This window comes from Lycium barbarum, chromosome 11 (assembly GCF_019175385.1).
Source record: "Lycium barbarum isolate Lr01 chromosome 11, ASM1917538v2, whole genome shotgun sequence".
Lineage (NCBI taxonomy): Eukaryota > Viridiplantae > Streptophyta > Magnoliopsida > Solanales > Solanaceae > Lycium > Lycium barbarum.
This window is the reverse complement of record NC_083347.1, coordinates 462,995-489,195: the sequence shown is the minus strand read 5'-3', so window position 1 is coordinate 489,195 and position 26,201 is coordinate 462,995. Positions and strand designations below refer to the sequence as shown.

The window sequence follows — 26,201 nt, the reverse complement described above, 5'->3', positions numbered from 1 at the left end:
CGCAAATTACCCATTTGTTTGTAGTGCTTGAAACACTTCATTGATAATGGGTTCACTTCAATTTTAGTGCTTTCTTACGATTGGAAGAAAGCATACTTGTGACACCTATTTTCTTGGCCTAGGTGTGCCTATATTGTTTTCTTTGTCGTCCTTGTATCTTATAATGTCAATAACGCAGAGATGTTGATTTAGTTAGCTTCATTTTGACCTCCCATTAGGTCTATTTCATTTTCAGACGTAAAATCAAGAGAGCGATGGGCTCAAAGAACAAATTCTTTCGGATTGTGATTTAATCTTTTTCGTTTGACGCAAACACAACTGATCATGACTAGGGACCAAAGAGGGTTCATTTGAATCACCTTTGCGGAAAATAATCTTGTATATGCAAGTTAAATATTTTTTGACATACATATAATAGATGATGAACTCTAAAATTCCTCCTTCGCCCCTAACCATAACTATACTTCTAGTGTAATATTTAATTAGCTCGTATAGAAATGCAAATTAAGGCCGTTAAAGAAACGTCAAAAACAACGGTCAACCAAATATTTTGTGCTACTGAAAACGGTTGCTTTCTTATGTTAGCACAAAAATATATTCATTTTTAGTTTGATTAGTTTGAGTGATGCCTTTACCCTTTGAAGATTGGATAGTGAGACGATCAATTTTTTCTGCAAAATGTTTTCAGAAAATTATTTTTCATCGTACCAAACACACCCTCCAGGCCTCCACTAACACAGATCAATACTACGAGCTTAACTTATATACAACGAGTGTAAGGAATTTATATACTAACTTAACGGTGACCTTTATGTGTTATAGCAGATAACCCGCCTTATTTTCAAGATTATAAAACCCAATTCTTATAAAGCGTTATCTGCAAATCCATGCAATTTTAATTAGTTAATCTAAGATATATATTTTTTTGTTCAATAATATCGATGTATATAAATTAAAATCACTTAGTATTTCTTTGGTGTGAACCCCAAAAGTTCCAGCCGGTGGTGTAATAAACATGAGAATTAAACTAGCTACTTGTTGTTTGTCGCATGCACGGTCACCTGAAAATGCTTCCTAATCTAAACTCTGTTGCAGAAGAATAAAGAACAAAACACCATATCAGCCCCTTAGATATATATTCATATAATTTGTACTTAATATATATGTCCAAAGAAATTAGAATTATTCCCCATTATCCAAGCTAGCTTTCTCTTTATCAAGCTTAGCTTGTACATCTTTTTCAAAGAAAGCAAGATGGAATAAATAATCTAAATTCTACCTTTCAACGTTATAATGATGATGGTCTTTCTTGTTAAGTACCACAAGATGCTATAACGGTACCTTACAAAAGTAACTGCCAATAATCGCTGGATAGAGCATTGATGCTAACGTTGAAAGAAGGTGTTTTGATTCTTTAAGGTAATGAAACTATTTATTAGATTCTAAGCTTTTCTTTGTAATTTCCTTGCTACATTTTATAATAATCTACTCTATATGTGGACCACATGTACACATTAGCCATAACTGATTAATAAAGGCAACGGCCTTTTAGTTTTGCTTAATAATTAGGATAATACAGTTTTAATTAGGTTGATCGATGAAGATGTGCATGTGCTCTGTAGAGCTTTAGAACTACATAAAATAGCCAATTAGAGTCCCTACAATAATTTCACAAAACCTTTTTAATAACTATGGTGTTGCACACCTCGACTATTTAATCTACAAAATAACTTCTACGCAGAGAATAACGTTGTCTATCAATTATTTGAGGCCCTTTAATTATATATAAAGTGAGCATCATCGAGATCATAAAAGGAGAGCGGGGTGCACGAAGCATTTTACGTTGATGCAAGATTAAGAAAAAGGCCACAGTGGCCAGAGGGCGTGGTGTAGGCAGTGTATATATGAATCCACGCAATCATTAGTAAAAATGTACTATACAGCCAGTTGGTATAGTATTGTTATTACTGTGTCAAAAAGAGAGACTATTTTTTATGCAATCACTCTTTTTGAGGCGGAGGAACAATTTTATTAAAAAAAAGTGGACCTTAACTATTCAGAAATAATTAGTACATCAACTTTATAATAAATTAGTGACTTAAGTAGTAATAAACAAATTGCTGAAGTGATATCAGCTCATGAAACGTTCGACTGACATTCCTCCATCATAGGAGCTGCCTATATAAGGTATATTATACATAAGATTTGTGATAATTGCCTCTTCTAACCAATTCTCCTCATTGTAATGATCACCATGTTTCATCTGCAAATTACCAGAAACTTCATCAGACTCGCGAAAACATTTAAGAGAAAGTTAATCGTTAAGTTTAATAAAAATATTAAATTAAATTAACCTGGATTAAATGATTATCGTAGCAAACATCCTTGTCTCCATGAAAATTAACATTCCCCTTCATGAGGACATCATCTTCGCAGGCTTCATTATTCTTAGCAAATCTTCCACGAACTCGAACACGTTTGTCTGCTAATGTTTTGCGACAAGCATACTGCATGCACGCCAAAAGTATTCAATTTAAGTAATTTTATTCATATACAACTATATTTAAAAAAAAAAACGTTCATATATAATATATAGAGTATAAGTTTTTTACACCATCTGGTCATCCAAATAATATCAACATATAAGCTTTCCTAAAGATGTAATATCTGAAATATTAAAAATACGATATGTTACATGTTATAATAGGTAAAGATAACCTGATAATATATATTTACAATAACGGTATGTATATGCAAAAAGAAAGAAAGACCTTAATAGTTTTGTTGAAATTCCTCTGATTTCTTTTCTTCAGATATCGGAGAATTCTGTCCTTTCTCTCCTCTTCCGAATACCTGCCGATCTTCATCGCCGGTGCTTCTTTGATTTTTGGACTTGTTTCCCTTCGAGCCCCCTAACAACATTTGAGTTAGTATCTGAGTATGTTTTAGATAATCTGTTAAAAATTATAGATCTTGTGTCTAACTCAATTTCAAAAAAGTAGTTCATGAGGTGAGGATTATCCAAGAATATATAAGGCCGAAACAAGTCCACAATCTGTTTCCGGTGTGGAATCTAACATCCTCAGCTAAGTCTTTTTTTTTTTTTTGGCTTTTCTTAATTTCCATGCACAAAATGTTACACTAGCTATTTTGTGGGAAATTCATGACAAAATTTGTTGACTATATATACATTAAGTAAATAAAAATATGCGTTCTTTAATAGCTAAGACTTTTAGAAGATCAGTTGATTGTACACTTTAACAACATGGTATCAGTAGAGGCCTTGGGTTCTGACTTCTGAGTATAAAAAGACGTTTCACACTCATGAAAATGTATCAAGCTCACTTGTGAGGTGCCGTGCTGAAGACATATTAAGTAAATAAAGATGCTCTGTGTAACAGTTTAAATTTGTAGATGAGCTGATTACACAATTTAATAAAATACAGGAAACAAACGGCGAGGGATGTTTGAAAATGTACCCAATTGTTGGAGGTAGTGAGAGAACAACGGGACCAGAAGTTCGACTCAAATCCATGGTCAGTAGTTTCATCCGAAGATTCACAAGTACCCTCGTGTTGGCCGCGGCATCCATTATTGTTGTTGTTGTTGTTATTGTCGACCCCATAAACCTGATGATGAGTAGTACTATTAAAAGAATAGTCGCTCGAATTAGACAACGCAGGTAGTAGCACCGGCACCGTCATGTCCGAAACCCCTAACCTCTCCGGGAACCATGGCATCATTGAAATTGATGGTGGCACATAATGATCATGAGCCAGTGAATTAATATTGAGTAGCTGCTCATTATTGTGATCATAAAGAGAGCTGGGGGTTACTAAATTTGCTTGTGAAGACGTGCAAATTGGTAAGGTGCTAGTATTATTTGCGCCTGGGAGAGGATTATTAATAAGAGAAGAATTGATGAATTCATTGGAAAAGAGGCAGTGACCGTAGTATTCATGAGGAGTGAAAGCCATTGATTGAAGAAATGTATAATTTGGTTAAGATTATAGTGATGTTTTTAATGTGTGAGTGTCAATTATGGCTTGGATTGTCAATATGGATTTTGTGCTCTTAACTATTTATAGCTATTAAAGCTTTTTGGCAAGTTGCTCTAGCTGTATTCTCTTTGTTTCTCGTCTCTTTACTTTTTCTAATTTCCAGTTTGTTTGTTTATTTAATTTTGTTTATTATATTCCTGGATAATATACCACGTTAGAGCTTGACATATCTGAGTAATCTATAAGTTTATTTATGAATTATGTTTGCCAACTATTCCAATTTTAGTTTATGATTTATATTATGTTTGATCAAGTTTTTGGGAAGTCGAAAATATTTTATTCCCCAATTTTTTAAAAAATTTGTGGAGTTTGGCCAAGAATTAAAAGTACTTTTGAGCAGCAGCAGAACTCACTAGTGAGGTTGTGGCGGCAAAATTATCTTTTTTCTTCTTCTACTTTCCAATTTTTTTATTTGTTTATTCCTAATTATATGTACCACGTCTCAGCTTGACATATCTGAATGATATATAAGTTTTGTTTATGAATTATGCTAGCCGACGTTTTCCATTTTTAGTTTATGATTTATAGGGTATAACACATAGTAGGTCTCTGCTAACTAAATGAACTTTCTATATAAAGAACGATTTACTTCCTCATTTGCTTCTAGTGAATACATAATTAAATAAATAAAATTATGCTCTCTCTAACAATTAAGTTTTTAAATAAGATAGTCACACATCTCAACAATTTAATTTTCCTGAAGAAATTTAAAATTCAAAAGGGACAAAATAAGAATGGCTTAGATTTTCATTCACATATTACTATAAAGCTATTGTCTAATCTAATTTCTGACCTACAAATTGTAGCATGCATGCATGCATAGATATAACTTTTATTACCTTCTAATACGGCTTCTAATTTAAACATATTCACGTCCATGATTCTATTTGATGCGTTTATGGTTCAAAGGGTTCCATATAATATTATCCCCAAACACAGCTTAATTATTATAGTGACATTGATTTGAATACATTCATGTTTTGCTACAGTACTAGCTAATGCAAATAGTGGGGTATAACCTTTTATCCATGGGAGAAAAAGAAAAAGATTCTTCTCATATCTACCAAATTTTCATTTTCTTCCAATTTTATGCTATTTATAAATTATTCACGAATAGTAAATAGTTCTTCTTGTTTGAAGCATGTTGTGTATAGTTATAATTCGAAGTGTCTCATTAAAGCTTTGTGTTAATAAGCAACATATATATAAGCTGCATAAAAATTCCATTAAGGTATCAATTTGTTATTGTACAAAAGGTGGTCAATTAAAAAAAAAAATTGAAAGCGGGTGGCCAGCTAGGGCAAATGTGTTAGTGATGATGATGGAACACCAAAGTAAAATACCATATAGTTAGTGTTGAAAAGGAATCCTTGGGCAACTGAAGAAACAGAAAGGTGAAGACCAAACAAGAGGGGCTCATGTGGTTACTATTCTGATGCTGTTGAAAAACTTAGCACTAATTTTGCTTCTAACTAGTGAAAGATCTGACCTATTCTATAGCCTTAGAATCTAACACGTGGGTCTAGACCAAGATTTATGAACGTACAATATATACCTATCATCATGCACAAACTTCTTTTTTATATGCCTTTCTTTTGATTTTGGTTACTATCATTCGATTTAATACTGTACATGTTCATGACTTTGGTGTTCATTTCCTCTTTTTACATAGGAGCATTCACCTAATCTGAACTAAGTTCTCATTTGGTTATTTTAAATTAAGACTTCCGAATCAGAATATACATTTGAATATTAAAATGTATATATTAAGATTAAGATGTATGAATCTAATTAAAGACACGATTGGACATTAAGATGTATTAAAATCTAAATAATGAATAATTAGGACCATTTCAAATCTTAATACAACATCTTAATATTTGTATATGCTGATATTAGTTGTGGTGAAAGATGGTGATAATTGTGGTGAATGATAGTGACAATTAATGGTGTGGCAATGATTGATATCGATAGTTAGCTATATATACATATAGTGGTAGTTGATGGTGGTGGTTGTTGTGATAATGGTGGTTGCACTACAAGAAAGAAGATATTTGCCAATTTTTTTGTTGCCATAGTATTGACTATTGTTGCAAAAAATACTTTTGGCAACAACATTTTTTTTTTGTTGCATAAACTTTTCCCATCGGTTGTTATTGCAACAAGGTGCAACAACATTTTTGTTGTTGCCAAAAGTATTTTTTGCAAGAATAGTCAATGTATGACAACAAAATTGAATTGTTTGGCAGCAAAAAAAGTTCATTTTTAAAAGTTTCGTCATATATGCCAACAATAAAACTAAGTTATTGCCAAATATTGAATTTTGCCAACAATATTTTTGTTGCCAAAGAGTTGTTGCCATTTCTGTACTTTCTTGAGTGTTGGTAATGATGATTGTATATGATCGCTAGTAATGGTAACTAATTGTGGTGATTGGCAGCGGCGACGGTTGTTTCTCGTGAGAGTGGTGGTTGTTGATAATGGCTAGTGACGGAGGCGGCGATTAGCAATAAAATGATGAAACAGGGATGAAACGTCATCTGTATAGAAATTCTTAACCATTTAAATGTATTCCTTCATTAAGTGGTTGTAAAATAGAATGTAAAAAAGAAAAGCACTTATTAATTGAGATTTGAAGAATTGAAATTCAGAAACATACTTAACGATTGAGAGCTGAATAATTAAAAACCGGACTATTATCATCAGATATAAACAAATGAGGCCTAAGTCATCTCTATGTGTTGTCGGATTTGGACAATTAGTTATAGGGTTCTCTCTGTAAAATGAAGATGTAGGAAAACAGTTGTTATTTAATGTATGTAATACTAACACTCAAATAGTTAAAGGGGAACAATAACATGTGTATGTAATCTTAGAAAGGCATCAACATGGATATAAGAATCTGTTCCCAATAACAAAAAATTAGCAAAATAGAAAACAAAATAAACAAGAGAGGAAAAATGTTTCTCTCTTTACCAGTCTATTTTCCGCAAAAAGCATACAGTAAAAAAATTCCGATACCAAAAGTGAAAAGGTCCAAGTATCAGGTGCTAGGATTTAAGGACTAACCATATCCTATAGACAAAATGAAGACGAGTCTCAATTTGAACAAGTTGAGAATTGGGACCAGTTATGCTCCAAATTGCCTAGCCATATATATGCTCTTTGTATAATTCATTCTCGTAAAAATATTTTCGATATTCATTAATCATGCAATCATGTACTTCAAACTACAAGTGCCATTCAATCTTAGCTCAAGAGAACTAGCCGACCCACAAGGATTTGATCCCTTTCGATTTGACTCTTTGACAAGCTTTTGTCCCTCCTTCAGCCGTAAATGATGAATACTAGGCAGCGCATCAATCCCAGATCACAGAAAATAAATTTTTTCTTTCTTTTATGACTTAGGAACATGTTCCTCTTATTTATCCAATTAAAGCTCTTTGCGTCGCCAATCAATCTGCGCTATATTATAGAATTCAGACCTTAGTCCTGCTTACTGGGCCAAGTCAATAGTCCTATCATTGCTTATTGATGGAGTACATGTCTTTATTCCTTTCATTCTTTGAACAATAAAAAAGGAAGAAAGCTTGTATTTATAAGATCGCTGCAGATTTTGGGTTATCCATTGATTTAAAAGTGATCTTAAAAAAGTACCACCTTTCTTTTGGTAAAGACGATCAACAGAAATCGTACAGCAGTATTCTTGTTCAACATGGCACGAGCTTTTGTTTTCCTTAGTAAAGCAATATTGAGAATCTGAGATTCTTTGGTTCTTCGATTGGTCCAAACTTTGATCTACATGTTCCAATTCTTTGCACGCTATTATCAAGGCATGATTATCCTATTGTGAAAAAGTAGGATAGACTGCTTTTCTAGCCACATGCAACTATGTTAACTTTTTCATTTCACTAAGCTTGGGATTGAATTATTTTTTAACTTCAATATTTTGTGTTTGCTGTAGTTATTTCATTCGACGAAAGTGAGGAGAAAAAATTTGAGAAGTACCAACCAACCATAAAAGTTCAGATATGAAAAGAGATCCTGCCATTCAATCACATACTTCTAAACTGATAGTGCGTTGTATTAGATTCTTACAGTAGATACAACTACAACAATCAGAGTTTTGGTTTGCTAGTTCTGGATGCTAAACATCAATAGCATACCCTTCAACTTACATATTAAAGTTCGGATGATATCAGTCATGTGCAATAACTGCAGATAGTCATTTCTCCAGAGAAGGGAGTTGCTAGCTGCTGAAAGTTAAGTAGCAGAACAAATACATACCAATACGCGTGCAAATGAAAGAGAGAGAGCATCAACAGAAGGAAATCCAACTCACAAGTTGATTCAACTTCCATCTGCTGGCACCACTCGCTCCTGTCAGATGTGCCACACGTAATGGTAAATATCCAAAATGAAAAACTGAAATGAGAGAAAAAGAAGGGAATAATTTACAGCATGCATCCAAGAACTAGTATAAAAAATTAAACTTGAGATCATTGACTCATCAGCTAGCATAATCTGCACCAATCCCAATTGTTTTGAATTTCTAGAAGGTTGCAGCACAAAATATTTCTCAGCTGATGTTTAGCAATCCTGCACATCAAGTTGCACCATAGCTCGAGAGTTTCAAATGCCTTCAGCTCAACTTTAGACACATGCAAAACAACAGCCACTAAGGCAAGACTTCTGTTAAATTTTAAGCTACCATAAGATGGGAAATAAAAACCAAGGTTTTCTGTACTTTTAACGAACACCGCGGTTAAGCATCCCTTGGAATGATAGGTAGAGATCTTTGTTATCCGTTCCAAAAATCTCTTCTGCCTTTTTCAGAGTTTCCTGAAATATTAAAATGAGCAAAAAGGAAAAGCATAAAAGCATTTAGAAATTAAACTAAACAAGTACAAGGTGATCATAGGGTATTCCAATATATTATATTTATCACCTCACGAGATTGCTTTTGAGCATTTAATTCCTTTATGTTTGCCAGAAACGCACTGAACTGCTCATATGACAGACGACTCCTGAATCAACACATGATGATCATCAGGTGAAAGATCTTTTACTCGAAAAATTAAACAGAACAAAGTCAAAAATTAGATACCTGGCTTGACGGAAGAACTCCTTTCCATCTGCTCGAGGAGTTTGAGCTTACAATTCACACACATGAACTAATCAATAATACAATAATTTGTCCAAATGGAAACGATATTAGCTAGAAAAGGCAGCCGAACATGTCGTTACGCACATATAGAATCATTCTTACATGTAAACAGAATCGTGTAAATATTAGACGCAACACAAGTTTGCATCTCACATGAAGAATGACTACATATGTGTGCAACGACAGAAGTGCAGAGCTAAAGCAGTAACACTTGCATAGCTTATACAAGGAAATTTGGAAAGAAAAAAGAACAGCTCTTGCAAACCTGGTTTTGGCCGTGCCCTTGGAGGAGAGTTAGCTGCTGAGGACTGTTGACTCGAAGGATAGAATGATGACATTGAAACTCGGCGTTGAAATTGCGGGATTGTTGGAGAGTTGCTGCCAGATGTCGTCTGAGGAGATACTGCAGCAGAATATCTTCTCGGGGATACACTGGCGGAAGTTATTTTTGGTGTGTCAGTTGGAGTAAGCCGTGGTGTTATGTAAGGACTGGAAAATCTTTGCAAAGCTTGCTTTGAGGCTGGATCCAAGAAAAAAGAATAACAATTAAACAGCTTTCACTATATTCTAATATTATCATGTAAGGAAAGTGTAGAATCAAATACCATCGCCATTACTTCCTCTGCCGTCCATAGACCCACTGAACGAATGATGCACTGTGTAGCCATTCACCTCCGCTGCAAGATAGAATTATGAAGACCAAATTCAGAACATGAGATCTCCATAGCTCAAAGCAGCTAAAGTTACATAATATCCTGAACATGAAAAGCAAAGAAAATTCAAGGAAGGACTAATAAAGTCAACCTTGAAGTTACCTTTTACAGGATATGACTTGTGAACAGATTGATCATAAGTCCCAATATCAACAGTTTCGGCTTGCTGCCATGGTAGAAAAAAGGTCACCATAGTCGATAAAGAAAATAGGAAGATCTTAAAGGGAAACAAAACTTCTAAAAAGAAAAGATTGAGCCTCAAGTGCTTGAACTGTCCTACAAGTCAAATGAAAATCAAGTTCATTCCTGTTTATTTTAAAGATAATACCCAAATTTTCTTTTTACTAGTTCTGGTTACCCTCTCAATGATATTATCAAAAGAAATGCCAAAAAATGAATACTATGTAATCTTACAGATGAGTCCTCATCACTCAAAGACTGCACCAATTGCCTTTTAAAGGTCTCCAACTGTTTCAACAAAAAAGGAAGTAAGTTTATGCAGTTGAAATGAAAATAGCAGATGAACAGTGCTTATGATTTTCCACGTTCAATATTCTTTCCTCAAAAGGATGACAAGAATACTATCCAATACCAGGAAAAAAGCACTGTGAAGGAACCAAAAGCATATAAAGCAGAAAAGATAAGTCTCGGTTCTTTTTTCTATTTTCTTGGAAGTTAACATAACACGTAGTAATTTAGCAAATATCAGATAGCAAACGTGATTCAATTAGGAGTACTATGTATGCCTATATAGGGAACACTTCACAATCGCTGGCAGTAGTTAGCAAGTGTTAATAACAATTTTAGCTGAAATAAAGGGAAAGGATTCTTCCCGTGCCTGTGTAAACTCACAAAGCATGTGCTTATTATTACATTATCACAGCCATCCATGGAAAGTACAATTATCATGAAATGAGCTCTATTTCGAACATTTAAATGAACTTATTAGTAAGCAGTTTCCTTGCTTGTATTTCATACAACACAAGAGCGAACCAATCCAATTGCTGAAGGTTGCCCAAGAACAAGATGAAGCATAGATTCCTCCCCTCCTCCACACCCCCCCCCCCCCAAAGTTATCTCGGGTTTATAAATCGACACCAAGAATATGTTAGACCAAAATGTGTGATGGTAGACATGTAATCAAGCATTTAGTTTAGTGCAAATGGTCATTTCCAGGAGGCTCAGAAGGATAAATGAGAAGTATGTATAGAATGCGAATTAGAGCCTTTTCAATTATAATTTGGCACTAAGAACAAAAGGATGATGATGGTGAAATTGCATGATTTTCTCAAATCAGCTAAGCAAGTAGTAAAAGTTCAGTGTCATTGCAATCCCAGACATATCCACAAATATAAAGATGGTGCTTTTTTTCCTTCAAGATTTTTATGATGGTCATTATAAGTAATACTTCCTCTGTACCAAGTTATGTGATACACCTTCCTTTTTATTCTGTCTAAAAAACAATGATACATTTCTATATTTTTGAAAATATGATACATTTCTATATTTAGAAACAATTTAACTGAAAACTTCCCCTTTTACCCTAATGAAATGATTTACAGGCACACAAATATCTATGACTTATTTTAGACCACAAGTTTCAAAAGTCTTCCTTTCTTTATTAAACTCCGTGCTTAGTCAAAAGCATTTAGTTTAGTGCAAATGGTCATTTCCAGGAGGCTCAGAAGGATAAATGAGAAGTATGTATAGAATGCGAATTAGAGCCTTTTCAATTATAATTTGGCACTAAGAACAAAAGGATGATGATGGTGAAATTGCATGATTTTCTCAAATCAGCTAAGCAAGTAGTAAAAGTTCAGTGTCATTGCAATCCCAGACATATCCACAAATATAAAGATGGTGCTTTTTTTCCTTCAAGATTTTTATGATGGTCATTATAAGTAATACTTCCTCTGTACCAAGTTATGTGATACACCTTCCTTTTTATTCTGTCTAAAAAACAATGATACATTTCTATATTTTTGAAAATATGATACATTTCTATATTTAGAAACAATTTAACTGAAAACTTCCCCTTTTACCCTAATGAAATGATTTACAGGCACACAAATATCTATGACTTATTTTAGACCACAAGTTTCAAAAGTCTTCCTTTCTTTATTAAACTCCGTGCTTAGTCAAACTATATCAAATAAATTGGGACGGAGGGAGTATTAACTAGTTCTCGTTGATTTCAACCTAGTAAGACTAACTTTATGATTACAATAACACAGACTACCCATTTCACTTGGCCTGCTGGTGAATTAATCATCTAAATCAGTAATTGAAAGTAACCCCATAAAATTAAAATAGAATAGACAAAGCTAAGAAAGGTTATAGCATAAACAGATAAAATTCAAGAAGGAAAGGAAAAATAGAATAAAAATATAACCTTTGCTAAGTCACGACCAAGCTTCTTTGCTGTAAAAGCCAAATTATCTCTCTCCTTCGACAGTTTCATCTTTTCATTCCCAAAAAGAAAGAAAAAAGCAACAAATAAAAAATCAATCTTTTTACTAATCCCCTTTAAATGAAAACGAAAAGCAAAAGCTTAATAATACATTATCTTGGAGAGTGATGTTCAATCGCAATTCAGTCGCGTGACACGCTTGTTCAAGCTGAGAAACCTTATCCTCAAGATTAAGGATGACACGATCTTTGTCGTTAAGCTTTTGTCGGAGCCTACCCATTTCGGACTCTAGATTTGTGACCCGAGAAGCGATGGCCATAGATGTGATTTTGCGGGCAAGGTCCAATTGGTCGTATGGGTCTGTTGGGATAACTGAAAGTATTTCATCGGGTAGGTTAAAGTCCGGCCCGGTGCCCCGACTGCTTTCTGTGCTGCTGCTTTCTGACATTTGGGAATTTCCAAACCCTAATTTCTGAAAATTTGAGGGTTTGGAAATGGAGGAATGTTCGTCAGCTACGAGGATTGTTCCACGATGTTGTCTCTTCGTGTTTTTTTGTTTTTTGTTTGTAAAAGGAAATGATTTGTGGTGGGTTGTACCTGTATGGGTTTGAATTTGTATTGGGTTTTCCCTCCAAAGGTTTTGGGGTCCTTTTCTGTTTGGGCCCGAGTTGGCCCAGATTCCAGCTGAAAAGACCTTTTCAATCCATGTCTTTGTATCATTTTTTAAGTTAATGTAGAGGCTTACGTAATTAGCCTCAGCCCGTGGCTCGACCCATGTATCTGGATTTGTGTCGTTTTTCTTCTTTTTGACGTGAGTGTCTATGATAACTCATCTTAAATTAGTTTTTTCCATTTATTTTTATTTTGACAAGTAGTTGGTGATAGTTCATGTAGAAAAAGTGAACAACTAATAATTGAGGTGTGTTTTGACAAATAATTGGTGATAGTTCAGGTTGGGAAACTCGCACAGGTAGAAAACTTATAAAAAAAAATGATAGTTCAGATGTGTTTTTGACCATTATCTCTGAAAATAGTGATTATCTATCTTGGCGATTTATTTTAAATTTTAATGGCAACCATGCATTACCTTATTATGGATTTATGGCCCTTCTTTTCTTTGCTTTAAGTTCTGTGCAGCTTTTATTTAACTGTTTCCAAGAGTTCACAACCCTTAGGTCTTATAAAAAATTATCAAATTTATTTGAAGGGATGCAATCATTCACATTAGTTATTATTATTATTATTATTATTATTATTATTATTATTATTATTATTATTATTATTCATAAGCAACTAATCCTTAACCGTTGCTATTGTTGGTCTTTGACTAGTTTCCTCGCTCCATGTGTTGTATTTGCTCAATTGTTCATGCCAAGAGCGCATACCAGTTATGGATTAACATTAATATGAGTACATGACAAAGTATTGCAAACATTGTTGTTTGCAAGAACATAATGAAGAAAGCCGTAGAATATTACATTCTGAGTTGATTCCTATTAATCAGGATGATAACGTGAAAAATCACGACCAGCTGACACAAATTTCAGATGAGGAAGTATACTCTGAAAAGAGGTAAAATGAAGAAAGCTTATAATCCAAAAGTGTCTGCAGACATTATTAGTAATTTTGGGTGTGCTCGGTACTGTGAAAATGTTTTTCATGAAAATAAGTGATTTTTTAACTTATTTTTTTGTTTTCGCACGTAAGAAAAATATTATCCTAAGGGCATTTGTATATAATATTGACAAATACTATGGATGGTGGAAGTGGGTAGGGGTGGTGGGGGTAGGGGGTGGGGTGGTTGGGGGTAGAGGCGGGGGTGAAGAGGAGGTGCGTTCAAGGGTGAGGAGAAGACAATCGATGTGAAATGCCACTTGTGGAACTTGGTTTCCTTACTTCCATCAGGAAAGTCATTTTCCTCCCTTTTGAGTAATTTATTTTCCTAGAGAAAATGTTTTTCAAAAATTTTGACCAATGGAACCTAAGAAAATCGGAAAACATTTTTTGGAACATAATGAAAATTGTATGATTCATTAACAATACAAATATGAATCATTAACAAAATAGACATATCTTCCCGTGCCTGTGTAAACTCACAAAGCATGTGCTTATTATTACATTATCACAGCCATCCATGGAAAGTACAATTATCATGAAATGAGCTCTATTTCGAACATTTAAATGAACTTATTAGTAAGCAGTTTCCTTGCTTGTATTTCATACAACACAAGAGCGAACATATCCGTTGCTAACGTAAAATGATACAACAGAGACCCCCAAAAGAAAAGGAAAAAGTTTCATTGTTCTAATGCTTTACTACAAGCAAAGAAGGAAAGGACTTTACCCACTCAAGAAGGTATATCTTGTCTTCTTCTAAGCTTGTGTCAGAGTTTGGTCTACCACTGACAATCTCTAGAGCTACAACTCCGAAGTCAAACACATCAGCCTTCTCTGTCATATTCAGGTGCGAGATACCTTCTACAAGAAAATATTAACGAGTTTCATGAAACAAAACTCTAGCAAAGGAGTGAAAGAATATGAGACATCTTCAATTTTGAGGATCTTACATTGTGCCTGCAGCACGAGTTTGTATATGAGTCTCTCTGTCATCATAAAGTTTTGCCAATCTGAAATTTAAGGGTTTAGGTCTGAATCAAGCAGATTTATACCTAGATTTATACATTGTGCCAGCAATACGAGTTTGTACATGAGTCTCTCTGTCATCATAAAGTTTTGCCAATCTGAAATCTGAAATTTTAGGGTTTCGGTCTGAATCAGATTTATATCTAGATTTATACATTATTCTTTTTGTCACGAAGATTACTAAATTATAGGCTACATGAAATTTAATATCTATCTCTAGATTTATACATTATTCTTTTTGTCACGAAGATTACTAAACTATAGGCTACATGAAAACGATAAGACTCACGGACCCAAGAATTACTCTTCTAATATATGAGCAAAAATGGTGGTGATGTTCAGGGAAAGGGTGTTTACCAATACGTTGACAAATATGGAGCTAATATTGATGGATACAGGTTAGTGAAAAACTTCTTGATTAGCTTTCACGTAATTAATTCCCACTAATATAAAATGAAACAATTAATTACATACTTTGTGTGATTTTAAAATGCAGTCCCATCTACAACACAGATCACATGACTGGTCTCCGAGTGGTGATGTCTATGTTGGAGGTATGAGACTCTTTTGAATTGATTGATGATTGCGGATTTGGATTCGGAAAATTTAACTAAAACTCCTTTATTTTCAGCTCGAACTACAACTATATATATATACACATATTTATTCTTTTTCTCTTTTTTTTTTTTTTTTTTTGAGACTTATGATCAGTATGTTTAAATTCAAATCTCTAACTGGATTGTTACAAAAAAAAAAAAAAAACAGAAAATACAACTGGAAGTTAAACTGCGTACTATTCTTCATCTTGGGCGCAAATACAAACCACCCACAAAGATCTAGAAAATTTACAATCACGTTATGCGTTAATATAGTTCGATGAAAAAAAGAGAATGCTATACATATAGAATAGTAGTGAGCCAGCAAAAGAGATGCACGGTTGAGATAAAATTGATGTTCTTGGTTCTCAAACTAATATTTTCGTTTGAGTTTTCACATTATCTCAAATGACCAAAGACGTGATGAAAAACCACGATTGATAGATTGCAGTACGTGATGGCCTTACTAAGATGACCAAATGGGTAAACATTAATTGAAGACTTCAATTCTAAGCTCATAGGCAACAATTGAGGTGACCAAAAAGAACAGATGGATCAACATAGAGCATCGTTGCAACAAAAATCAGACTTGTATATAGTTTTAAATTAAAATAACTTAATCTAGCATCATCCAACATACAATAATACAACATTAGTCAAAATCCAGAAGTTGAGCTTTTTCCATAAATGATGCTTCTAGTTGGGATCTTAGTGGAGGTGCATAGCATGGGTGGACTCCGCACAAGGAAGGATAATCAATAACATCACGACGATTCTGTGTTTCCAGTCTTGCCTGCCACAATAATGAGATTTAAGAGATCAAAATAACATGAGTTTTCCAACATGACCTGTGTGAATTGATAATAAGAAGCTGCGTCCAAGTTTTTAGCACAATTTCTAACAAAACATAGGCAAGAGTAGAATTGTTGCTTTACCTCCTCCTTCAAGGCCTTCTTCTCTGCCTTAGCTTCGGCATATTCAGACCACGCATAACCCATTATCATCTAAACAACGAAAAATGGTAAAAAAAAATCAATCGCAAATGGCATTGTAGAGAAAGGAATAAAATTGGCAGATAAAGGTGAAGGAATACCAGCCAACCAAAGGAAGAAGTGCTTCCATCATCATTTACAGTGCTTCTACTATCCTTTACGACACGAACAACTTTGACGATCTTTTCACCTCGGTTTCTCCGAATTCCACGCTAAAAAAAGTGATAAAGAAAATATATTATAAGTATTGGTAGTCTACATATCTAAATTGAAAGTAGAATCGATGATTCGAAGATGTATTAAAAACTTTATATTCAGAACCAGAGGAAGTCAGCCTAAATACGAAATAATTAATTTACCTTGGTCATTCCAGTCTTCAACCCAAGGGCAACACGATTAAGTACTGGAATCATGAAGACAAGATGAGTACAGCCAAGAATTGTTGAAATATTAAAGACCAAGAACTAATGAATGAGAGAAGTTCAGTAACTACCAATTTTTTAATCTTTTAACTAAATGCATGCTAGGCTTGCCCACCTGAGCCAGGCATCCAGGTCACTAGGGCCACTAGCCTCATGCCTGGAGCCCTGATAAGGGTTTAAATGAAGGTCCAAACATTGGAGTCAAGCCTAATATACAGGGCTAGTGATTCAGAATTGGTGCTCTCTGAGATTTTGTAGTAGAGCCCAAAGCCAAACTGTCAGTATTAGTTCGCTAGCAACTGGCAAAATAGTTGCAGGATGACAACCCAACTAATTCTTCCAAAGCTTTGAGCATTACTATTTTTAATGTGAACAAGGAAAAGATGTAAATTCTAGTCAAGGCCCTTCTTTCAAACACTGATGGATAGAGGCGAATCTAGAATTTCAAGAGTATGGGTGCATATTCGATTTTTTTTTTTTAAATTAAAAAAGACGCAAAAGTGCAATAAGTTGGGTTCGATCCCTTGACCTTAAGGAATTAAACCAGTGCTTAAATAGTGCACCACTCAGTCTCGGTTGATCATGGGTTCCTTGAGTTAACATTAAATATATTTTGGAGAATTGTACACATAATATACCGAGTTTGGTCGGGTTACCATGGGTTCACGTGACCCATTTTTTCTACCTAAATTTGCCACTGCTGACAGAGTATGAATGAGAAATACCATCACGCAAATTGGGATTATCACTTAGTAATAGATTTTAGAAGATAGGTAGGATTTAGCCTAAAATCTTGCACTGGAATCACTAATTTCTTATTAATTTATGTTTTGGATAAGCATATGTCTAGAGACTCAACATCTAAAGTATGAGCGAACTTGGACATGTGGTTTTCTGTGTCATTGTCTGATGCAGCATCGCGACTCCTCTTTTCTAGTGGCATGCAACCTTTATTTGATCTTTTGCCCTCTAATGTTTAATCAAGGTGGCTATCCAAACTTGTCAGGTGAAAGTGGATGGCTAATTCAATTAGAGTAGGTAGGTTGTCAGAAAGCATTTACTTCAAAGAGGTAGGTAAAATTTAATAACTTGACAGAATTGGATGATGAATCCTAGTTAGAGAAAGGGTAAAAATATCGCCTAGATCAGTGGTGCTATCACACAAGTCATAAAATTAAGAGTAAGATGGCATAACATGCATGAACAATACATACTACACTTTAGAGAGACTTACTAGGCATGATGATTAATCGTGAGGAGTCTGTCTTCTAGCGAATAAATAATCTACAACACCTGCGAAAAAGGTTCGAGCTTTAACTCTCAAACCACAAGAAAGAGAGTACCTAGTGATCTCAAAAGATGTCAACTTTTGGCCCCCCCAAAAACTAAATAATAAAAAAAATTGACGGATAAATAACAAGTAAAACAAATAAATAAAAATTTGCAAGCCAATCAAAAAACAAAGAAGAAAAAGATAAGTAGCCGGTGAAGGCAGCAAAAATCTTAGCCCTTTCCAACTAATAAAGAAACATAATTAGCCCACAAATCAAGAATTAGACAGCAAAAAGCTAGCTTAGCAGATCTGAGAAACAATTCAACCAAATCTAAAAAATAAAAAAACGAGCCTACCAGAGAAAAGCTTATAAAAGAAGAATCCTCGAATTTCTTGCCCTAATTAAGTCAAAGGTCTAGCAGAATGAAGCATAACCATAAACACACAAATCAAAAGTTTGCCAAAAAAAAACCTGTGAAGGCAGCAAAAGCTTATCAGAGAATCCCAATTCTTAGACCTAATTGATTGGAGCCCTTCCCTCCTAAGTCCTAACGGATTTATATATATATATATATTGTCTGTTGTCTTGGCAAAAAAGAAATGGGAAAATGGTCAAATATAACCCCTCTAATTTACCCTACATACATTTGTAAAAGTGAATAAAAATATCCACACTTTACACATATACCCTGTTTGGATGGAAAACCCCAAATCAAACCCAATTTCCAATTTTCTATGCCGGAGCATTTCTTACCCGATGGGGGCTATGTTTAATTGGTGGGGCGGGACGGATCAATAAAGGGAGTGGTAATTCTAAGTGGAACTAAAAATTGGGTTTAATTTTGTGGTTTTGCATCCAAATGGAGGTACAGGTGTAAATTTTGATAATGGCAGGAGTATTTGTGTTCACTTTCGCTAGCAAAGGGTAAAGTTAGCTAAATAAAAAAAAAAGTAGAAGATATATTTTACCTTTTCCCCAAAAAAAAATTGGATTATATATATTAGAGAAAACTTGGGGAAAGAAAGACGAGTCTCGAACCTAAATGCCCCATTGAACCAAAATATCCCAAGAAAAGTATTTCATTGGGTAGGTTAAAGTCCGGCCCGGTGCCCCGACTGCTTTCCGCGCTGCTGCTTTCTGGCATTTGGGAATTTCCAAACCCTAATTTCTGAAAATTTGAGGGTTTGGAAATGGAGGAATGTTCGTCAGCTACGAGGATGGTTCCACGATGTTGTCTCTTCGTGTTTTTTTGTTTTTGTTTATAAAAGGAAATGATTTGTGGTGGGTTGTCTGGGTTTGAATTTGTATTGGGTTTTCCCTCCAAAGGTTTTGGGGTCCTTTTCTGTTTGGGCCAGAGTTGGGCCCGGGGCCCAGATTCCAACTGAAAAGACCTTTTCAATCCATGTCTTTTTATTATTATTACACTAGAAAACAAATTAATAAGGATTTTTGTCTAAATTTCAGAACAAATGACGGAGCTACAATTTAGTATTACTATTACTTAGAAGAGTGAGTTTGGTCGTCCTTTTTCGTCGTAGTTGATGGGCCCCATAAAAAAAAATTTGGGTCCTAGATTAAACAGGTCATAAAAAAAAAAATTGTGGATTCCATATATATTAAACAACAATTAATATTTTTAAAAAAAAGTGGGTCCCATATTAAACACCATGCGTATTCGTAGCAAATACTAATATAATAAAGTTTTAAATACGGAGCATAAACTAAAAAATTGTGGATCCCATATATATTAAACAACAATTAATATTTTTTTTAAAAAAGTGGGCCCCATATTAAATACCATGCGTATTCGTAGCAAACACTAATATAATAAAGTTTTAAATACAGAGTATAAACTACAATGTTATATTAGTCGTATTTTGAACATAGTATCCCATATTGACAAAATCAAGCAACATATAAAAAAAAAAGGGTGCAGACTTTGTATTCGCAGCAAACACTAATATAATAAAGTTTTAGATACGGAGCACACATATTACAATGTTATATCAATCATGTTTTGAACATAGTACATATAAAAAAAAATTGAGCCCCATATTAAACAGGCCCATAAAAAAAAAAATTGTGAAAAAAAAAATTGTGGGCCCCATATATATTAAACAATAACTAATATTAAAAAAAAATGTAGGCCTCATATTAAACACCATCCAGTATTAAAAAAAAGGTGGAACCCACCACATCCAAACTCACGGGAAAAAAAAAAGTGAACCCCATATTAACAAAATCAAGTAATATTAAAAAAAAAAAAAATCTCATATTAAAAAAACAAACAATGTTATTTTTGGGCCCCATATTAAACAGGCCCATAAAAAAAACAAAATTATTAAAAAAAAAATTGTGGGGCCCGTATATATTAAACAACAACTAATATTAAAAAAAATGTAGGCCCTATATTAAACACCATCCAGTATTAAAAAAAAGGTGGAACCCGCCACATTCAAACTCACGGGAAAAAAAAAAGTGAACCCCATATTAACAAAATCAAGTAATATTAAAAAAAAAAGTGAATCTCATATTAAAAAAACAAACAATGTTAAAAAAAATTATGGGCCCCATATTAAATACCGTGCGTATTCGTAGCAAACACTAATATAATAAAGTTTTAAATACGGAGCACAAACTACAATGTTATATTAATCGTGTTTTGAACATAGTATCACATATTGATAAAATCAAGCAATATATAAAAAAAAATGAATCCCATATTAAAAAAATAAACAATGTCAAAAAAAAAAAGTGCAGACTTTGTATTCTTAGCAAACACTAATATAATTGTCACGACCCAACCCCGTAGGCCGTGACTAAGTACCCGAACTGGGCACTCGTATACACTCCCGTTAGCTACATGTTCAGTCCACAACAACACCATATGGAATTCATAACGACCAACCCATGGTCTCAGATTTATCGCATAATTATACATATAAAAGCAAGCCGACAAGGCTACCATCACATATCAATATCATGTGCAAGCCGACAAGGCTGCCACTATAGACGAACATCATACCACAGCACATCATATAGACACAGCTGAACAGAACCCATACACAACCCACACATATGTCCACAGACCTCTAAGAGTTTCAACAGTGAAATATGACGGGACAGGGCCCCGTCGTACCCTTAAACAACATATGCATATATTTAGATAAAAAAGGATCTATACCAAAGTCTGGGCTCTGAAACAACGGAACTCTCCAAGATAGCAGAAGGGAAATCCTAAGCTGGCGGATCACCAAAGCAAGTATCTGCACCTGCGGGCATGAAACGCAGCCCCCCGAAGAAAGGGGGTCAGTACGGGATATGTACTGAGCATGTAAAGCATGAAATATAGTAAACAGGATCATAACTGAAATAAGAAGTATAGGAAACGAGTATTATAACCAGAATACCAAATACTTGCTTTTGAAACATAACTCATGCACATCAATATCATATATCATATCCGGCCCCATTATGGAACTTGGTGAACATGGTCGCCACCCCGTCTCTGGCGCCATAACACACCATACTCCAGAATATAATAACTCCGTAACACCGCATAACTCCGTAACACAGCATAACTCTGTAACACAGCATAACACCATAGCACAGCATAACACCATATATATATATATATACCGTACCCGGCCCTCTAGTGAGGGACTCGGTGAACAATGCAGTGGAAGCGTGCACGATAACATACCCGGCCCGGGACTCGGTGAAAGACATATTGAGGTATGCACGAGCAGAGTAGTGAGAAACTATATGCAATTCAAAACGTTTTTAAGGACTCAATAGAATAGTCAACACGAACCATCGTTCGCAAATTCAATAATAGTCATATCATTTACCTTTCGGATGTCCCTGCGGATTATATCAAAATGGAACTTTGAAATCATATGTACATATCAAAATATATATAAAATGTAAGTTATGAGAATCAAGATCATTAGCCATCCTAGTGGCTCTAGGAATAGAAATTCCTTTGGAATCATATATATATATATATCGTATATTCATTTCACAACGATCATGCCAAAAAGAAAGAAGGTTTAGCTTCACATACCTTTAGCGCTTATTTGTCACACAATATGTATACGCTGCCCAATAATACTTCAACCTATATTAAGACGCCAACAACTACGGTTAAGCTACGGGGAGATTCAAAACGTATTCTAACGTTAGTAACTCCTTTCTAGATGTTTAGACGACGTTTTCTCTTGTAGCCAAACCAACTACATACAACCAATCCCACATCAATAATTATACATTCAATACCAATCCAGACAACCCACACAACATTCCAAACAGCCCACATTCACAACATTCAATAACGATTCACATACGACTACTACATTCTCAAGTTATTCCAAATAGTTCGTAGCTTTAATGTTTGCATGTAACAACTTTATAACAGCCCCTCCAACATACAACACAATGCATAATATTAATTATCATTAATCTTCCAAGCTCAATAATCACAACAACAACGTGTCAAAACAATCCCTAACCAACAACATAAAGATGCTCGGCATTCTTGCAAACGTTTACGAACATATTAAGCGAACCACATACGATTCTTACACATTATTTCATGTCTTCTTTTCATACAATTTCAGTGAATTATGACCAGCAACCACACAACATGTACATCATCACTTCATACGCAACTAAGCTACATTGTCATCACTATAATCCTTACAACAACTCACAAACGATTTTAGTTCCAACTCCAACCATTAAACACCTTCATTTCCATCATAAAACTCATGACAACAACAATCAAAATATCAAGTAAAATCAGTTCATTATATTCCACACAAAACAGTCCCTACACGGTTTCAACATGCTTCAACATCACACACAAAATTTCATGGATTCAATTTATATTCATACTAACACAACTTCACCTTTAACCTTCCAATTCTTTTCATTCTTTTTACCATGCAATCTATGATAGCATCAACCATAATTACTAAAGAAAATAAGTCCACCATGGCCACTAAAACAGTCCCTACGGCCACATTAACATTCCAACATCAACATTCATGATTTTATGTATGCAATTCATGTTCACCAAGTTACAATCATACTTTAACATCAACATATATAATTCCATGTCTACTATCATGTTCCAACATCAACACACATCATTTCATGCATGAAACTTATATTCACACATCTACATCACCCTTAACACATGTAAAAGAAAGTTAGATCTTACCTTGACAATCCGACTTCTCAACTTGGCTAGAGTTTGTGAATTGAAATGATAATGGTTCTTGTTGCTCCAATGACTATCTTCACGTTTCTAGGGACCTTCTAAAGGGTTGAAATGCTTGAAGAAATATTTTTTTGGTCAACACACAAGGAGCTCAATTTCAGCCCTCTTGGCCGAGAGCTTCTCCTTTTGTCTCTAAGTTTTTCTGTTTTTGTGTTGTGAAGTTGAAATGAAAAGATGAGCTCTCTTAGTCATCCATTTGATTAAACTAAGATGCCTACAAGTTGGACACAACACATGCTCCACTCATGACATTGAACACTCAATTAACTTTGAACTAAAATTCTGTTTCTTTCTACTACTTTCGACTAGCCTTGGCCGAGTGTCTCTTCTTTTTCCTTTCCTTTTAATTGTTTACAAGACAATTGCATGTGTAGTGAATGAATCATACACTAACCTTTGTCCATTGCAATCATACAAGGATGAATGATCAATATTTAAATGTGCAATGACTCATCCAACTTGTATGTCTTCATAAAATAATGCATGCCTTCATAAAATAATGGATACCTTCAATATTCAAATGCATGCCTCAACTTTTTCTCCCCCAATTTCAGCCACCTTGGCCGAACCTCACCTCTTATTTTTTTCAATTTGGTTGTCCACAATATAATGAAAGTATAGTGGATGAATCAACATTTAAATGCATATTTGTATGTCTTCCATAATAGCCTTATTTTAGATGACTTTAAGTCATCTCTATACATTGACACGTTAATGTTCATATTGGCTCATTGTTGCCACTAATTTTTACTTAACACCACAATTAAGTAGTTCCTAATCTCCAACAACATTCTTATACTAAGTAAAATTTATAACCGATTAGTTCTAGTTTAGAAATTAAAAATTCGAGGTTTCTATCTCACGTCGATTCTTTCGCGAATAACTCGACATATAAAATACGGGGTCTAACAATAATAAAGTTTTAGATACAGAGCACAAATTACAATGTTATATCAATCGTGTTTTGAACATAGTATATGTCACACCCTATTTTAACCGGGTTGATTTAGGGTACAACATTTTGGTGATTCCTATTTATTTTGTTTTAAGGAGTCGCCACCTAATTAATTTAACGGTGAATTAGGACACCTAGAGTTTAACTAAGGCAAAGTTAAAACTAAACCTCAATTAATAGTCTGCTTAACCAATGTGATTCTAAGTAAGAGCTCTATATTATCCTAAAGGGAAGGGGTTAGGCATCCTTTAGAATCCGTTAACTTACGGTTATCCGACCAACTTAGGTTAATTAATTAAATTAAATGTAGGATAAAATTTTTAGAAAATGACCTTAGAATATTGCTAAAGTTTTAAGAAGAAAATCATGTTAACTAAAGTAATATTTACAGAAAAGAGATAATAATTTGTATAAAGAAAACTTTAGATGCCATTTTAGAATAAAACTCATAAAGGTTATTAAGGCTTTAAATCAAATGCTATTTAGAAATAAAACTTATAAAAGATAGTTTGCATAAAGGAAGACTTTAGATGCTATTTAAATAAAGCTTAAAATGTGGCGGAGAATTTATATGAAATATAGTAAAATGCTATTTAAGATTATACTTGTAGGGAATATAACGATTTTGCCCATAAATAATAGCTTTTAAGAAAAGATTTAAACGATTTTAAACTATGTTACAGGAATATAACGATGTAGAAGAATCTAGACTTATAAATAGGATTCAGCAAGAAATGGGTTCCTTTTATCTTTTTATTACTTCTTATTAAGAGTATGCTAAATTGATTCAAACCTGAGGAATTATTTACAAATTAGACTAGAGTTTGTATTTGCGTATTTGCAATATTTTTTAAATATAATATTTTTAAAATATGATATTTTAAAGTAGCAGAACATGATTTCTTTTACTCCAAGTATGTTATTGAAAATCAACTATCTTAACAAAATAAATATTATAGATACTTTAAATTGACCACCCGTTATATTAAATTAACTCAACGACTCTACTAAGGTTTATCTAAGTTAAGAAGATAAAACAAAATAAAGAGTTAATCATGCAATACAAAACTAAGTACGCGAAAAGAAAAAAAAAACAAGATAGAAGAAGAAATGAGCTAAATGGGCTCAACCCATTTTAAGGATTGTTGATGCTGTTTTCTTTTTTATTTGGGCCTTAACCCAAAACTCCATCTTTATTCCCCTTGGCTGCGAGCAGAACTGGATACGGAGGAGATGTCGTTGGGCTTTTAGCCCAACATAAAATGTTGGAGAAGAACGAGTCTCTCGGACTCGTATGCGATGATCATGCATAAAACGAAAGGAAAAAGATTAGTACGTAACTGGCAAATAAGGCTAAACACACACAGTGTAAATGAATTGGATCAGTGGAGTATGCTAGCAATATACAAACACCTATCAGATGTAAAGATGTATACTGGCCATGTCATTTGTTCATCAAAATCATCACAGATCACACATAGTAGATCATACCTAAATAGAGCAGTCCTCGGGGCTGATCTGTTTCCATGATTTTTCTTTTAACATGATGTTAGCATTTATGCAGGTAAAGCAACTGGCAAAAGTTCAGCGGGCTAGTACTTAAGCGGATTGGTTTTAACATGTTGTAATTATACTATAATTTAAAAGACCTCTTATGGATGAATGCATATGAAATAAACAGTTT

General features: G+C 34.1%; 3 protein-coding genes across 7 annotated transcripts; all 3 read right to left on the bottom strand.

Annotated features, from left to right (window-relative positions):
• Nucleotides 1-2,055: 2,055 nt before the first annotated feature.
• On the bottom strand, nt 2,056-4,064 carry LOC132617258 (zinc finger protein CONSTANS-LIKE 5). The gene is made up of 4 exons (XM_060332225.1): nt 3,480-4,064; nt 2,772-2,912; nt 2,355-2,507; nt 2,056-2,263 (listed from the first exon to the last, which is right to left on the bottom strand). Exons 1-4 carry the CDS (start codon nt 3,975-3,977, stop codon nt 2,132-2,134), a joined length of 924 nt encoding a protein of 307 aa, XP_060188208.1. The 5' UTR covers nt 3,978-4,064; the 3' UTR covers nt 2,056-2,131.
• A 4,057-nt stretch (nt 4,065-8,121) lies between these two features.
• LOC132617071 (uncharacterized protein At4g15545-like) lies at nt 8,122-12,938 on the bottom strand. The gene is made up of 9 exons (XM_060331960.1): nt 12,503-12,938; nt 12,334-12,402; nt 10,356-10,409; nt 10,044-10,107; nt 9,834-9,905; nt 9,494-9,748; nt 9,169-9,214; nt 9,010-9,088; nt 8,122-8,903 (listed from the first exon to the last, which is right to left on the bottom strand). Exons 1-9 carry the CDS (start codon nt 12,797-12,799, stop codon nt 8,811-8,813), a joined length of 1,029 nt encoding a protein of 342 aa, XP_060187943.1. The 5' UTR covers nt 12,800-12,938; the 3' UTR covers nt 8,122-8,810.
• A 3,223-nt stretch (nt 12,939-16,161) lies between these two features.
• LOC132618384 (uncharacterized) lies at nt 16,162-19,517 on the bottom strand. 5 transcript variants are annotated; one of them, XM_060333443.1, is made up of 6 exons: nt 19,247-19,517; nt 18,239-18,297; nt 16,942-16,985; nt 16,684-16,794; nt 16,526-16,594; nt 16,162-16,383 (listed from the first exon to the last, which is right to left on the bottom strand). In XM_060333443.1, exons 2-6 carry the CDS (start codon nt 18,243-18,245, stop codon nt 16,243-16,245), a joined length of 372 nt encoding a protein of 123 aa, XP_060189426.1. In that variant the 5' UTR covers nt 18,246-18,297; nt 19,247-19,517; the 3' UTR covers nt 16,162-16,242. The 5 variants fall into 5 exon arrangements, with proteins under 5 accessions (XP_060189426.1, XP_060189425.1, XP_060189427.1 ...); XM_060333442.1 differs by having other exon boundaries at nt 19,317-19,517; XM_060333444.1 differs by lacking the exon at nt 19,247-19,517 and adding an exon at nt 19,032-19,224.
• Between the last annotated feature and the right edge of the window lie 6,684 nt (nt 19,518-26,201).